The 16,332-nt window shown below is 38.0% G+C and overlaps 1 protein-coding gene and 1 non-coding gene across 8 annotated transcripts in view; one reads left to right on the top strand and one right to left on the bottom strand.

Moving 5' to 3' along the window:
- Positions 1-3,551: 3,551 nt before the first annotated feature.
- The window catches only part of PUM2 (pumilio RNA binding family member 2), a 104,316-nt gene continuing 91,535 nt past the window's right edge, over positions 3,552-16,332 (bottom strand). For 5 of the 7 annotated variants that reach the window (XM_013052949.2, XM_004745871.3, XM_013052950.2 and 2 more), the window contains 6 exons: positions 15,216-15,350; positions 11,885-12,022; positions 10,728-10,853; positions 10,386-10,507; positions 9,019-9,211; positions 3,552-6,825 (listed from right to left, as the gene is read on the bottom strand). In XM_013052949.2, coding sequence (XP_012908403.1) covers positions 6,694-6,825; positions 9,019-9,211; positions 10,386-10,507; positions 10,728-10,853; positions 11,885-12,022; positions 15,216-15,350 — 846 coding nt within the window. In that variant the 3' untranslated portion in view covers positions 3,552-6,693. The remainder of the gene's footprint in view (positions 6,826-9,018; positions 9,212-10,385; positions 10,508-10,727; positions 10,854-11,884; positions 12,023-15,215; positions 15,351-16,332) is intronic. The other 2 variants (XM_004745872.3, XM_004745875.3) reach the window with 1 other exon arrangement.
- Positions 14,705-14,808, top strand: LOC123390200. The gene has a single exon (XR_006604867.1). It is a non-coding gene; the product is annotated as a U6 spliceosomal RNA (small nuclear RNA).

Raw genomic sequence — 16,332 nt, 5'->3', positions numbered from 1 at the left:
AAAAAAAAAGATTTGAGAGGGAGATTGAATAGGGGGAGGGGCAGAGGGAGGGACTGAATCCTAAGCAGACTCCCTGCTGGGCACAGAGCTCAGTGCGGGGCTCAGTCTCCCCACCCCGAGATCATGACTTGAGCCAAAATCGAGTCAGACACTTGACTGAGCCACCCAGGCGCCCTTATAGTGAGACTTTTTATATAATGTTCTATAATTTTAAAAAACTTGCAATTTCATAAATCCCAGTTGTGTCTTTCACCTATTTTTTAAAATTCTGATTTGCCAAGAGTATGTCTCATTTTTCTTTTTAACCAGTCAAACCCATTCCTTTTTTGTGGAGTTTATTATTAATCCTTTCTATTTCTTTTGTAATTTTTTACTACCTTTTAAAAAAAGATTTGTTTTAGGGAGGGGGAGGAGCAGAAGATGAAGGAATCTGAAGGGGATTCTGTGCTGAGCATGCGGGCCCCAGCCTCGGTGTTGTTTGCTCTTACAACCTTGAGATCGTGACCCAAGCAGAAACCAGGAGTCAGCCACTCACCTGACTGTGCCATCCAGGCACCCCTTACTAGCTTTTTTTTTTTTTTTTTTTTTAAGATTTTGTTTATTTATGTGAGAGAGAGCATGATCGAGGGAGAAGCAGACTCCCCATGGAGCTGGGAGCCCGATGCGGGACTCGATGCGGGACTCGATCCGGGGGACTCCGGGATCATGACCTGAGCCGAAAGCAGTCATCCAACCAACTGAGCCACCCAGGCGTCCCCCTCTTACTAGCTTCTTAAATTATCTACAGACTTTCTTGCAGAGATGTTTTTCTCTGAGTAGCCTTTGATACCCCAAGCTTTGATACACAGCACGGCTACTCATTTTGAAGTTGGCCCAAATGGTTTATTCCAGATGAGATTATCTCTAACCTAGGAGTTATAAGGAAATGTATTTCAAACATTTCTAAGATATATTTCTAGTAGTATTTCTACTACTAGAAAGGTGTATTTTTGGCCTTCTTTTCTAATTCTCTTCGGTGAAACCTACTGCATTCTACTCAATAGAAGGTGTCCTGGGTGATGTCAGAACTGACTTTCAAAGTGGGGGCAGGGAAGGCTCCCCAACATCCCTCCTCTCCTCCAGGGTGATCCCCATGCTTCCCCCTGACCCTTGGTGTAAGACGAACCCACCAGGAGCTGAGACCCAACTTCTCAGGGCTTCTTCCCATAAAAGACCTGGGGTGAAACTGAGGTGAGACCGGCTTGGGACGTCACGATGCGGACGTCTGTCATCTGCAGGGCCAACCTCGCCCTCCCTCCAGGTTCTTGCTACTTCCAGGCTTTGCCCACCACGCAGACAGGTCACTCCACTGCTCCCGGACATCGGGCAACTCCCTATTCACATCCTGGCAGCCATCAGGGCAAAGCTATTACTTCTATTAGTACCCGCCCCCCCCCCAAAAGATTAAATGTACCAATAACTAAAATGCTGTTAAATTCCTTAATCATATCTTTATTTTCCTACCGACTTGAGACTTATCGGCTCATATGCAGAAACATGAATGAGCTCCAATCTCCCTGTTTTGAGGCTGCATGTAGGCAAATTAAAACCCCTCCCCCAACCTTTTGTTAACTCACTGTAACAGAAGTCACTCACCACATATCTCATTTAATCCTTGCAATTTGCAATTCTAGTAGGTAGGTCTCATTTCCCGTGCCTACACATGAAGAGAGGAAGGCTTAAAAGTTGAAACCATTTACCTAATGATGTAAAGCTAAAGGTTTGGAATCTCGGCTGATCCCAGAGTCCTGATTCTGAACCGTAAGACTGATGTCCAAGAAAACTTGAATTAAGCTCAACCTAGCCATTTTTTCTTCAAACTACAGGTCCATTTCATTTGATTTAAATTCCTGGTGAATATTTAGGAAAAAAAAAAAAAGTTCTGTGACTGAAACACTGAAGAAATGAGAAACTATCTACAGGATATGGAGGTAATGAAGTTAAACAAAAATGTTACCAAACTGTGAGCCTCCTGTAAGATTTGTCTGTAGGTCTCTTCGGTTCTTAGTACCAAACACTCAGATCCAAGGTTCTGTGTGCAGCTGAGTATTCTGACTTTTTAATATTTTGAGAGAGAGAAAGCACGAGTGTGTGAGCAGGGGGAGGGGCAGAGGCAGAGGAAGCAGACCCCCCACTGAGCAGGGAGCCCAACATAGGACTTGATGTGGGACTCATCCAAGGGTTCTGGGATTATGACATGAGCCGAGGGCAGAGGCTTAATCGGCTGAGCCACTCCAGTAGCCGACAGTGTTCCAACTTTACGGATGGGTAACCCTGAAGCCTAGCAGGCCGGGATCACACAACGGCGCTGGGCGCTCTTGCGCACGGCAGCCTCCTGGAGGCGAGCACCCATTGCCACAGTGCTCCCTGCTTCTCACCGGTGTTCAGTCGTTCCCTGTCTGGAGCATTCAAATCCCATCAGATGTTAAATCGGACCTGGAAAGCCAGCCAGTAAGGTAGACAGTGAACACTGCTCCCCTGGGGATCCTTTGCCCTCCCCCTGGCCCACCGCCAACCACAACCTTCCTGGGAAATCAGTCAGGAGGGCGCTTAAAACTACTACTATCCAGGTAACCTTAGGAAACTTGACTTTCTTAGGTTAGTAATCTAGGATTGGACGATGTATATTTACTTTTTCTAGGGTCCCTTAATTTCATCTCTAAGATGTGGGATAGGTCAACAATTCCAGAAGGGTTGCTTTCAGCTTAGAACAGAAACAAAACAAGATGAAATTAAAACTGGCATAAAATTAAAAATGTGTATGATGAAAATGCACATACTGTTTTTTTTTTTTTAAGATTTTTATTTATTTGATAGACAGCGAGAGATCACAAGTAGGCGGAGAGGCGGGGGGTGGGGGGGAGCAGGCTCCCCGCTGAGCAGAGAGCCCGACGTGGGGCTCAATCCCAGGACCCGGAGATCACGACCCGAGCCAAAGGCAGAGGCCTAAACCACTGAGCCACCCAGGCGCCCCAAATGCTTGTAGTTTTATGTCGATCTCTACTTTGGATTATATCAAATTATCTGTATGGTTTAAAACAAAACGAATAGCAGGGCACCTGGGTGGCTCAGTGGGTTAAGCCTCTGCCTGTCCTGGGATCAAGCCCCGCATGGGGGGGGGGGGGAGGATGTCTCTGCTCAGCAGGGGGTCTGCTTCCCCTGCTCTCTCTGCCTACTTGATCTCTGTCAAATAAATGAAATCTTTAAAAAACCTAAAACTGAATAGCTATAAGGGAGAGGAGAACGGAAATAGTGTTAGCATTTCTATATATTATATATTAGCATTCTATGTTCTACGTATCTTTTTTAAGATACTCTCAACTCTTAAAATCAATGACCTAAATAGTACTCATCCATGGTACCGGGGGTGACACTGAAGCTGTGTTAACACACCCAAGGTCACAAAGTAAGTCGCAAGGTAAACTTCAAATCCAAGCCTGAACCCAAACTGTTTTCTCCTTTAGACAACAGTCTCTGGAAGTTCGTGTGGAAAGGAAACAAACACCTATAGGTAAAGGTAAGTGATTTAATTTAATCCTCAAAACAACCTTGAGTATCATTTTATCAAGGAAACAGGCTAAAAGTTTCATCCTATGAAGTGTGTAATCACTCTATGTAATTAGACAAGAGATCCTAAATACTAATCAAAAGATAGAAATACCATCAGAGTAATCAGTAGCCCCAGATTTGCATCCATGTGATAAAAATACTTGCCTTTCCTTAAATCAGAGTAAACTTGAATGGGCAATCTCAATTATAATTGAGGTACAGAAGGGTGTTTTATCTAGAGAAAAACACAAGACCAGGTTTATTTCATACAATGTTATTCACACATTTTTCATTTTCTAATTTATACATAATATACAAAGTGAAGATAACATTATTTCATATGAACCAAGAAGAGCCAGGACTTAGACAAACTGGTCCAGAAACAATCCATATCAAAAGGAGACACTCAAGAGTAAAGTCTAAGTGGTTCTGCCCAATTAAAGTTTCTTGATTCTGAAATGTGATGTTCCGATTTTAGCAAACTCCAAGCCAAGTTACAATGGAATCAGAGAGGTGGGCACCAAAATGGCAGACCATAAAATTTCTACAGTAATAGACACTCTTCTAGAATAGGCCCCAAAGTATTGGGAAGTTTGGGGTGTCAACACTGGGATACACGGAAACAGCAAAACCCTAAGAAGGTTCCATCTCCCAGCCATCCCCTAGGGCTTTCTAAATTTGCAGTGGTAACTGCCCGTGCCAATAGAGGGTAGGAAAAAGGAAAACCAGGAATTCAACTATGCAAATCCAGCAAAGTCACTTACCAATCTCCAGCAAGAACAACTTGGGTATCAGCTCACAATCATGAGTTGATACTGGGAACAAATTTCAACACGGGGCCAAGACACTCTGCGGCTAGCAAAACAAAGTAGGATGGGGTGGGAGAGAGCAGCTTTACATGTGGGAGGAAAGCATTGCCACTGTGACCGGGACACGCTATGAACCAGTATGACTAGGAGAGGGGACAGTGACAAGTGGCTGGATTTAATGGACTCAACACGGAATGTTGGGTTAGAAAATTAGAATAACTCAACATCAAACATGAAAAAGTATGCCTGGCACCCCAAACTTTATGCCATTATTTTTAGGCTCATGATATGAACAGCTAAGTGATAAAACCTTTTTATTCAATATTGTGCTCAGAAGAATGCTTTTCTTCTGCAGACTTCTAATAAAAAATCCCTTACATGTTCAATCGAAAGAGATAGCATGGTTCATTAGTTTTCAGCACTAAACAGAAGTGGGTCAACATAAATGGTTTTATACAAAATACTGACTTCAACAAAATACAAAGCACTTTCTTTTATCTTTCAGAAACTGAATATACAAAGCAAGTTTTTTTTCCAAAATATTTTCATAGGCAAAGGATTAAAAACGATTTTAATTATACACATATGGTCACAATTTTGCCTTAAAAAGATTGTTGGGAAATGTACATAAGGCCGCTTGTAAATGTACATCATGTTACTGTTATGTCTTATGTCCAGAGAAAAAAATGTTATCATACAGATTTGCTCTTACTTGGGAATAGGCTATTCAAAAATACAGTACTCTTCTGTACAAAGAAAAAAAATCACATCACATTTAATAAGATGGAAAAAGCATTGGCCTCCATGGTAACCAAATATCTCAGTCCAATACTTTCTGTTATGCACAGTACCCTGACTTCTTGAAAGTGATCCAAATCCTAGTATGTCCATATTAACAGAGTCAACAACTATGTTATAAAAGAAAATGTTTCCCACAATAATAAAAAGAAAGCTGGTTCATATTTCTGAAACCATATAAAGATAAAAAATTTTTAAAAAATCACTCTCAATTTGGAGAAATAAATTTACATTATACAACACTATATGCCAGGTCAAAGAGGGCAGGGACATAAATGTACACTAAAATGCAAAGGTTTCCCAAAGAGAGAAAACGAATTCCATTTACAGCATGAAGGTTTACAAATGTACACCTGTACAACCAAGGAAAGCATCACTACTAAATTAGCAAGGCTTTTATAATAAACATTGAAACAAGATTTGCTTTCAAAGTGTAAACTTACATCTATTACTACACACACAATGCATATATTTATAGGAAGCAAAAAAAGCTATCTGAATATGTAGTCATGCTTAAATGTTGAGCTATCGAATTCACTTTTCAGTGGCCCCTTTCACCTCTATCTGGTTCCTACCTTCTCAAAATCTACTATGAAAAAGCAAAATAAAGCTCAACACTTCCTCAACATGTCCTTGTATTCTATAAGAAAAACAATATACAAATTTCCACTCTTTCTCAGATTGCAAACCAAACTGAAAAGTTAAAAAGGGACTTAACTTTTCAATTAGTGCATTTAACTGAATGGAAGTGTCACCATGATTTTGTTTTTTTTCTACCTCTTACAACAATTACATATGTGAGTATATACAATACATCTGTACATCGCCAGAGACGTTTTAGGGCAGTATTTGTATTAAAATCACATCCTGTAAATAATATTAAGTTCTTTTCATCTCAAATCATTTAATTCTTATCTTACTTGCCGGTTTTTTTATTTGCATGATAGTTTGTGAATTACCAAAATACAACTTAACTTTTTTTTAAAATATTAATAATATTTATGCAGTTGATTGTTAATCGGTTATAAAAGGCTTCGCACGAAGGACAAAAAAAAAATTAAGGACTATATTTCTATATACATCTCTATAAACCTGTTGTGCTATGGGGTCCACAGACCTACCAGACTGCAAGCCAGTTTATTAAAAGAATACTGTACTTTTTCCTTTAAAAACTATTTTTGTGACTTTACAAGGTAAAAATTTACAAAATATGTGACAGCTTTTTTTTGATAGTTACATCATATACAGGCATTCTGTGCTTTGCCAGCAATCCAATCTGATAGGTCTCCACTCAGGGCTGAATATAATTTATAATTCACCACCCCCACCCCCCAAATATACACAAGAACCTTAAAAAATTTACAAATGGATGAATAAAGTCAATAAATAGTTTTGCTTTAAAAAAAATTTTGAAGATTCATAGTTGAGTTGTGTTTTGATAATTCACAAAAGAAACGTTCTTTTCACATGGTTACATCATCTTCTTTCTCTTTTCCCTTCACAGCATTCCATTTGGTGGTCCTCCAATAGGCCCTAGATCTGGGCTATTTTTCAAATAATATTTTTCCAACTTTGCCAGTATATGCTTCCCATATGTGTATTTGCGCAAAGTAGTAATGTGAGGTCGAATCTGAAAAACAAATAATCTCCTTAGTAAATCCTATTTTCTGGTATCTTAAAAAAGCACTCCTAAATTTCAGTGATTTAGAAGAATAATCGGATTTTAATGTTCAAATCCTTTAAACAAAAATTGTTTGCAAAGGCAGTTCATTCTAGTCAATCTCTCCAAACTTCTACTCTCACAATTGTTCAATGAATAAATAAACCACTACTTCTACACTATTACAAATGCAAACAGCAGAGGGGCTCTAAACACAGCAGGAAAGCATCGCTAGTGAACTATTAAGCTCTTAAAGTTGATGAAGACAGAATTTTCTAGCTCAAGTCTCTTGGATAAAAATTCAATAGAAAATGGAGCAAAAGACATGAATAAGCAATCAGATATGTGATGGCTAATACATTTAAATTGTTCAAAATCTCACTAATAGTTTTTAAAATGCAAATGAAAAGAATCATATCATTATCTTTCTACACAGACTGTCAAAAAAACTTTTCTTAAATATTTTACGCATTTTATTTGAGAGAGAGAGAGGGAGAGAAAGAGCACAATCAGGGGAGGGACAGAGGGAAAAAGAGACAAGTTCCCCGCTAAGTAGGGAGCCCTACATGGGGCTCGATCCCTGGACCCTGGGATCATGGCCTGAGCTGAAGACAGATGCTTAACCGACTGAGCCACCCAGGTGCCCACACTGGCAAAAATTTTCTAAGGAACAGTAACTGGTACTGATGAGATCATGACAACACAAGCATTCTTATACACTGGTAGACGTGCAAACGTGTACAGATTCTTTGAGTGCAACCTGGTAGTATCTATCAACATGTAACATGCTCATATACTTTGCATCAGCAATTCCACACCTAAGAATTCATCCCACAAAAACAGATGGTTATGCAAAGACATTTATATACAGCACTGCTTATGACAGTTATAAAACTAGAAACAATCCAAATGTCATAAATATGGTATTGGTTAAATAATGTAGTTAGTTCTTAAAAATACGACTGAACAAGTATGTATTTTTAAGCAGAAGTATTACTTTTTTAAAAAGGCAAAAAACTTATGATCTTATATTTCTCTTTATATGACAAGAGGTCCTAATAAGTTATATGTCCTGTTGTTTTTTTTTTTTTGTTTTTTGAAGATGTTATTAATGTATCTGAAAGAGAGAGAGAAAGCCAGGGCATGAGCAGGGAGCCTGATGTGCGACTCGTCCCGGATCATGACCTGGGCTAAAGGCAGACATTTATTTTTTTTTATTTTTTTAAAAGATTTTATTTATTCATTTGACAGAGATCACAAGCAGGCAGAGAGAGAGGAAGGGAAGCAGGCTCCCCGCCAAGCAGAGAGCCCGATGCGGGGCTCGATCCCAGGACCCTGGGGTCATGACCCGAGCCGAAGGCAGAGACTTTAACCCACTGAGCCACCCAGGCGCCCCTGAAGGCAGACATTTATCTGAACCAAGCCAACAGGTACCTGTTTCTCTTCTTTTCTTTTTTTTAAGAATTATTTATTTGACAGAGAGTGAGAGAGAGAGAGAGATATCACATGTAGGCAGAGAGAGAGATATCACATGTAGGAAGAGGGGGAAGAAGAATCCCCGTGGAGCAGAAAGCCCAATGCGGGGCTCAATCCCAGGACCCCAGGATCATGACCTGAGCCGAAGGCAGGGGCTTTAACCCACTGAGCCACCCAGGCGCCCCTAGGCACCTGTTTCTTAAATGAATTGATTTAGAAAAAGATTTCAGTATGTAGCATTTCGTCCAGATTCTTTTTTAGCACTTTTCCCATGGAAATCAATGCATTATAAGAATTATTAGATTCTAGGGAGAAACTAGCTTGTTTAAAAAAAAAAAATCCAATCAAAATAAATTCTCTCTTTAGGAAAATGTATTAGGTTAGTGAGAAAACCTAATTAGATTTTAAAATTAATGTTCAACCCATGTTTTATAGCAAACCAAATATATTTAAATAAAACAGGGATGGGCAATGCTAAAGACAGGTAAAAAGATAAGAATGAATGCAATTTTATTGAGACTCCTTTAGGGATTTAATGAAAATGGTACACCATACCTACACTTTTCAAAGGTTATCCACTGATTTTTTTTCCCCCCTCCAGTTATAACAGAAGAGGAAATAAGCTAAAATTGTAGCCTTGAGTCACACAAACAAATCATCTATTTTAAGTGCTATAAACTGTATTACCTTATGCATGATTATCTTTCTCTGAGCAGGTTCAGCCATATCAATCATCTTCTGAACCACATAATTGGCATACTGGTCCTTCATCATGGTGTATAAGGCACTGTGAGGACCATCATTCTGGCAGCAAACTTCGTCAATCAGTAAAGCTCTCTCGGCCCGGGAGGCATGAGTAACACACTTTTCTACTACATTGCTGAAAATTAAGTATATACACAGTATAATACACTTAAGTATAATACACTTTCAAAGAAAGTTATTTAAAAGATTTACGTATTTGAGAGGAAGCGAGGGGCGGTGGAGAAGAGTGGGGAGGAGAGGCAGGAGGGGAGGGAGAGGCAGACTCCCCACTGAGCAGAGGGCCTGACACAGAGCTGGATCCCAGGACCCCAGGATCACGATCTGAGCCAAAGGAAGACGCCTAGACTGAGCCACCCAGTCTTACTTTTTTCTTTGAAGAGTTACTTATTTGAGAGCCGGAAGGTGCACATGCCTGCAGGGGCAGGAGGGGCAGAAACAGAGGGAGAAAAAAACCCAACTGGATTCCTGGCTAAATACAGAGACTAACTCCAGGCTCAATCTTGACCCTGAGATCATAACCTTAGCCAAAACCAAGAATTGGATGCTTAACTAACTGCACCACTTAGGCACCCTGTATTTTGTTACTTTTTTCTTTACAGCGAAATATCCTTGCTTTTGAAAGAATTTGCTCAACACATCGGAAGACGTAAGTCAAGATAGTATTCCCTTGTAATTCTCTTATCCTTTACTTTTAAAACAGAAATTAGTATCATAGAAGAACCCATTCTGGATACCCACAAGTTTAATTATATGCCTCTTAAAATAATGATAATTTAAAAAAGAGGAACCCAGGTCATCAGTAAGGTCTGAGATTTTCATTAACATGCACTAAGCAATTTGCACTTATAGGTTTGGGGAGACAAATCATTTTCTGAATAGAGACTTTAAAAATGGATTATTTGTGGGCAAACAAATTTGTCATGTGAGAATAAAAGCAACATTCGGTATGTGCTTTTCCCCCTCTCCTAAAATAAAGATTATGTTTTTTAAAGTTTTTTACTTTATTTTTATTTTTAAAATTTTATTTCAAGATTTATTTGTCAGAGAGAGAGCACAAGCAGGGGGAGCGGCAGGCAGAGGGAGAAGTAGGCCCGCTGCTGAACAAGGAACCTGATGTAAGGCTCCATCCCAGGACACCCAAGGCAAAGGCAGACGCTTAACTCACTGAGCCGCCCAGGTATCCCAAGAAAGATATATTCTAATGCTGGTCTACATGTATTACTTTGTTTAGTAAAGAAAGCCAAAGAATTAGAAGAACTGACCCTTGGAATCAGAAAATATTGCAATACCTGGCAAATTTGTGTTGACTCAGGGCTAACACTTTTCCTCTGATTTCAGAAACAATTTTGCTTTTGTCTTCAGGTCGCCCGTGTTCGAGTACATGCTGAATAACGTAATTGCCATATTGATCCTAAGTACAAAATTTAAAAATTACTTTCCTTAAGAATAATGATTATTCTTTAAAAAGATGTTAATTATTTTTTCTAAAAATTCAGCAGTATACATGCAGGAGAATATACCAGGTTTTTTGTCTCACTATGTGTTTCTACATTTAGCAATACATTATATTTGCCTATGTTTTGAACCATTTTCAAAAACACAAACATTTAAGACTATTAGGGAGCTGATACCTGCACCAACTGCTCTGTGTGTTGGTGGAGTTCTTCTAAGATAGGTAAGGTCTGCTCTGCAGTACAGTGCTCGAGGATGCGCTGGATCACTCTACAGCCATAAGGATGAGTTGAAAGTACAAACACCTTAAAACAATCAGAAGAAATGCATTTTCATTATCTGACATTGTTGGAAAGTTTTATGAGATAGACAGGTTCCTGAGCACATGCAGAATTCATTTAAACTAGAAGGGTGGGGAGTCACCTTCAGTATGACCATCAATCTGTTAGTAAAGACTGGAAAGTGGGGTGCTCAGTTTAGGAGCTAACAGATACTCTCTTTTCTCTCTTTTTTAAAAGATTTTATTTATTTGTTGGAGAGACAGAAAGCGAGCACAAGCAGAGGAAGCAGCAGGTAGAGGGAGGAGTAGGCTCCGTGCTGAGCAAGGTGCCTGATGCTACTGGATCCCAAGATCCTGGGATCATGACCCGAGCTGAAGGCAGACCCTTAACCGACTGAGCCACCCAGCCCTCCCCTTTTTCTTAAAGATTTTATTTCTTTGAGAGAGAGAGAGAGAGTGAGAGAGAGAATAAGAGGAACAGGGAGAAAGAATCTGAAGTAGACTCCACACTGAGCATAGGCCAATGTGGGGCTCAATCCCACAACAAGATCATGACCTGGGCTGAAACTAAGAGTAGGATGCTTAACTGACAGCCACCCAGGCACCTCAGGAGCTAACGGACATTTTGAACAAAAGGTACCAAACCAGAAGATGAAGGGCATGTAATAACGAATATAGACTACAAGGTGAGGGTAGTCATGATATAATTAGCTGCTATTTATTACTATGTATTAGTTACTTATTGGTATTTATTTTCTGTGTCTTACTAAAGGATCTGAAGTCTTCCTTCCTTTCCTTCTCCCTAAAAATTTGGAAAACACTGTTGGGTTTATAATTTGAAGAGCTGGAATCCTAAAGTAATATTATTAAACTATTTCTATAGTTTTCAGCTTCAAAAAAAAAAAAAGCTAACTGATGCACTCTATGAAAGAGGCAGAAATCACTGTACATTTACTGTTTCGTCTTGTATGTTTGTAATCTTGTGACTTACGAGAAATATGTTAACATTCAAATTCTAAAAGAATGCCCTGATTAGTAAGCAAAAATCAATCTTACCTGTCCTTTGAAAGCATCGATGATGAACTGTAGTGACTGTGGCTGAACACATTCAATACATTTTTGCACAACATGGTTTCCATTCTGATCTTTCACACATTTGAGAACATGACCATCTAGCTCCTTTACCATTTCACTCTGCAAAAAGAAGATGATATTTACAAAATTACCTCATCAGGAAAGATATCAGGATTAACAATATAGAGTACAAAAGTATACTCAAAATTTCTTTGCAATTTTTTAGGTATCAAAGTTTAAAATCTGCCCCTGTCCAAGTCATTGATGGTGAGATCAAAACATTTTACAGGACTGTAATGTAAATGACACTTCCTGAAAAATAAGCTAGTGATGCTAAATCTGCCATATTTAAACAATTCTCTTCACTGTATATACCTTCTACATTATCCTTCTCAGCTAACAATATATATAATTCAGAATTCTATACTTTTTCTCTACTTAGAAACCCCCTTCCCTCAAAAATAATTTCTTAATTTAAAAAAAAATTACTTAGAATACATGCAAGCGGAGGGAGGGGCAGACAGCAAGGGAGCGACGTGGAGCTTGATCTCACAACCCTGAGATCATGACCTCAGTGAAATCAAGAGTTGGACACATTTAACTGACTGAGCCACCTAGGTCTCTCTCTGGAAATGAATTCTAGAGAAATTTTAGATTTTTTTAAATTTAACTGGCAAAAATAACTTCCTTCATTTGTTTCTTTGCTTACCAGTAAGGTTAAGCTTATTTACAGTAAGGTTTATTGACTAACTGCATTTTCTTCCAGCTAGTGATCCTCATTTTTTAAGATAAAATTATAAGCGTTTATTAAATAAACATTTAATCCTCAGAGAAAAACACAGGCAGCCACATGATAACCAGTATCCCTTACTAGTGCCAACAGGAAACAGTGCTGTGAAGAAATGGAGTACAAACAGTGTATGAAGTTATCACTTTAAAGTCTCACCCAAAGAACTCTCAACTACATACTGACGTAACTCTACAGGAATTCTGTTAAGCTATGACATAACACAGATATTTAGCTATAAACTAAGTAACAAAATAAAATATTCTAAAGTCTCCAAAGAATACATTAACAGGTGCACATAAGGCTTATTCTCACTGACTTATATTTTCAAATATTAAAGACATTAAAGATATCTTTATTACTGAAGTATAATCGACAATGTTATATTAGTTTCAGGTGTGCAACACCTGATTCAACAATTATACACCCTACACACTGCTTACCACAAAAGATACAGTCACCATGAAACACCATTACATTACTGATTATATTCCCTACACTGTACTTTTCATTTCCATGACTTTTTTTTATCTTTTATTTTTAAATTTTTTAACTGAAAGTTTATACCTCTTACTCCCCCCTTCACCTATTGCTTCCCCCACTTGCCACCTACCACCACTCTGGGAACCAAGAGTCTGTTCCCTGTATTTAAGAGTTTATTGTTAGTTCTGTTTACCAGATTCCATGTTGTAAGTGAAATCAAAGGAATCTGTCCTTCCTCTGACCTATTTCACTTAGTATGATGCCTTCTAGACCCATTCATGTTATTTCTAGTGGCAAGATCTCATTCTTTTTTAAGATTTGATTTATCCATTTGAAAGAGAGAAAGAAAGAGAGAGACACAGAGATCATGAGCAAAGGGGAAGGGTAGAGGGAAAAGCAGATTTCCCAGAGTAGGGAGCCAGATTCAGGACTCAATCTCGGGACCCTGAGATCATGATCCAAGTCGAAGGCAGACGTTTAACCAACTGAGCCACGCAGATGCCCAAGATCTCATTCTTTAAAGTATCTAAATGAGCTTGAGACTTATGGTAGAGCAGTTATGTAAGCATCTACAATAATTAAAATTTGTTGATCTTTTCCATTGTGATGTATCTTTAATTACTCTAGAACTCAGGATTTCCTCCACGAAGTAATACTATTTTCTCACAAATTTTTACACATACACACACATATCCATGTATACGTTATTACTGTTTTTAATTCTGGAATTTATTATATAATAATATATGTGGGTGGAGAATCAAATGTAATCTCTTCCCAAATATACTAATTACCAATGCCCTTTAAGAAATAATTATTTCCTTTACTCTAAGTTTACTGTATTACATAAACTAGTTTTATACACACACACATTTTATTTATAATGGTATCTATTTGGGGTTATGAATTCCATTTCTAAAGTTTGCCTAATCTCCTACAAGAACCACACTAGTGATAATGCTTCACAATTTAAAAATCTAGCAGATCAGCATTTATCCTCATCCTATTAATATATTCCTGTCTATTCTGATCAGTTATAATTCCCATGAGCACATGATGGGAATTCACATTAATCTTTATAAAATTTAAAATAAAATCTTAAGACTTTTTTCATCAAGAATACAGTATATTCCCATTTAATTTATTATTTATTTATTTATTTTTAAAAGATTTTATTTATCTATTTGACAGAGAGAGATCACAAGTAGGCAGAGAGAGAGAGGAGGAAGCAGGTTCCCCGCCGAGCAGAGAGCCCGATGCGGGCCTCGATCCCAGGACCCTGAGATCATGACCTGAGCCGAAGGCAGCGGCCCAACCCACTGAGCCACCCAGGCGCCCCTCCCATTTAATTTATATGTGTTCTCTTCCCTCTTTACCTTAAAAACTGTGACTCTTGTTAATAAAATTCTTAGGTTACTTTTCCTACTGAATTTTTAAAGAACTTTTTAAATGAAATTTTTAAGAACTTTATTTATGTAATTTTTAAGTGGCATATAAGACTGCAATTGGTTTTAAATTTTTTTTTTATCCTTGTGCTCATTTCCGAAGCATATATACTAAAACAGGAATGGTACAGAGATTAGCACGGCGCCTGTATACAGATGACACACAAATCTGTCAAGTGCTCCACAGTTGTATGTTAACTGGAATTAAAAGAAAACTTAAAAATAAAGAGCACTCTACTCAATGAAACATTTTTTTATTCTTATGGTAGAACTAAGTACAATCCAAGTACACTTTGGAAATAGTGAACAGTATTCCTGGTACTACAGAAAATCAAATAAGCAAGTATAGCAAAAATACCCATCATGCAGTATTCTGCTTACCACACAGTAGGCACTGAATTATCTTCACTTAAAGATGAAAAGATGAAGCAAATAAAGGACAGATCAAAGATCTACTGGGTAACAATAATGTACTGTTTGAGACAGATTTTTTTAAAGTATTTTATTCTAATTGTGGAAATATTTAATTTTCACTCCAAGATTATAAAGTAAGAATTTAAAAACCAAAATAAAATACAAAAATTTTGTTTTAACTTACAATTACCTGCTGGTCAGATGAAATAGACTCTAATGCTTTCTGAATAACACGACAGCCATACATCTGCAAGGCTAAAGGCAGAACATGACCCCGGATACGAGTAGCGAGGGCTAATTTTTGATCCAAACTCCCAAACTGATGGAAAAGAAATTAATGTTAAAATAAACCATAATATCATTTCATTAAACCTGAAAAACCCAGTTTGCAGCCTATTCATTCTATTTTAAAAATATCACATTTGGTAATCATGCAGGAAGGAGGATTTGAGTAAAAGAAATTAATGGCGCCTGGGTGGCTCAGTGGGTTAAGCCTCTGCCTTTGGCTCAGGTCGTATCTTGGGGTCCTGGGATCAAGTCCCACATCGGGCTTTCTGCTCAGCAGGGCGCCTGCTCCCTACCCACCCCCGGCCTGCCTCTGCCTACTTGTGATTTCTCTCTCTGAAATAAATAAAATCTTAAAAAAAAAGAAAAGAAAAATTAAGGTAAATCCATAGCTGCCTGAAATAACTGTATTACTTTTTTGAGGGGTTAAGTCTCACTATCTATAATTTTCTTGTTACTAATACATTAACCACCTGTTGTTCTTTTAAACATCTTCCGTCTTCACTTTAAACAAACAAAATCTCCTTTAATTTCTGAGTCATACATTCAAACCAGGTAATTCTCAACTATATTCTGATGTTAACTGTGTAAGCTTCTTTGCATGTGCTGCTCACTGGCTATTTGTGTATCTTCTATAGAGATATATTTGTGTATCTTCTATTCAAGTCCTCTTAAAGATTTTTTAAGTAATCTCTACACCCAACATAGGACTGGAACCCACAACCCTGAGATGAAGAATTGCACGCTCTATTGACTGAGCCAGCCAGGCACCCCCTCCTGTACATTTTTTTAAATTGGGTTGTCTTTCTGTTGAGTTTTAGGAGTTCTTTATATATTCTGGATATAAAATCTTTTATCAGATAGAGCATTTGCAAATACTTTCTACCAAGATCATATATGTATGAGTTTTATATAGGGGTGTGTGTGTGTGTGTGCGCGCACGCACACGTAATGAGCTTTATATATAAAGCTTTATATATATAAAATATGTTATTTTTGAAGGTTTTATCTATTTC

The sequence above is a fragment of the Mustela putorius genome, unplaced genomic scaffold (genome assembly GCF_011764305.1).
Source record: "Mustela putorius furo isolate JIRA1106 unplaced genomic scaffold, ASM1176430v1.1 tig00537284_pilon_pilon_pilon, whole genome shotgun sequence".
In the NCBI taxonomy this organism is placed as follows: domain Eukaryota; kingdom Metazoa; phylum Chordata; class Mammalia; order Carnivora; family Mustelidae; genus Mustela; species Mustela putorius.
The sequence above is the reverse complement of the archived record's forward strand: the minus strand, read 5'-3'. Positions and strand labels throughout refer to the sequence as shown.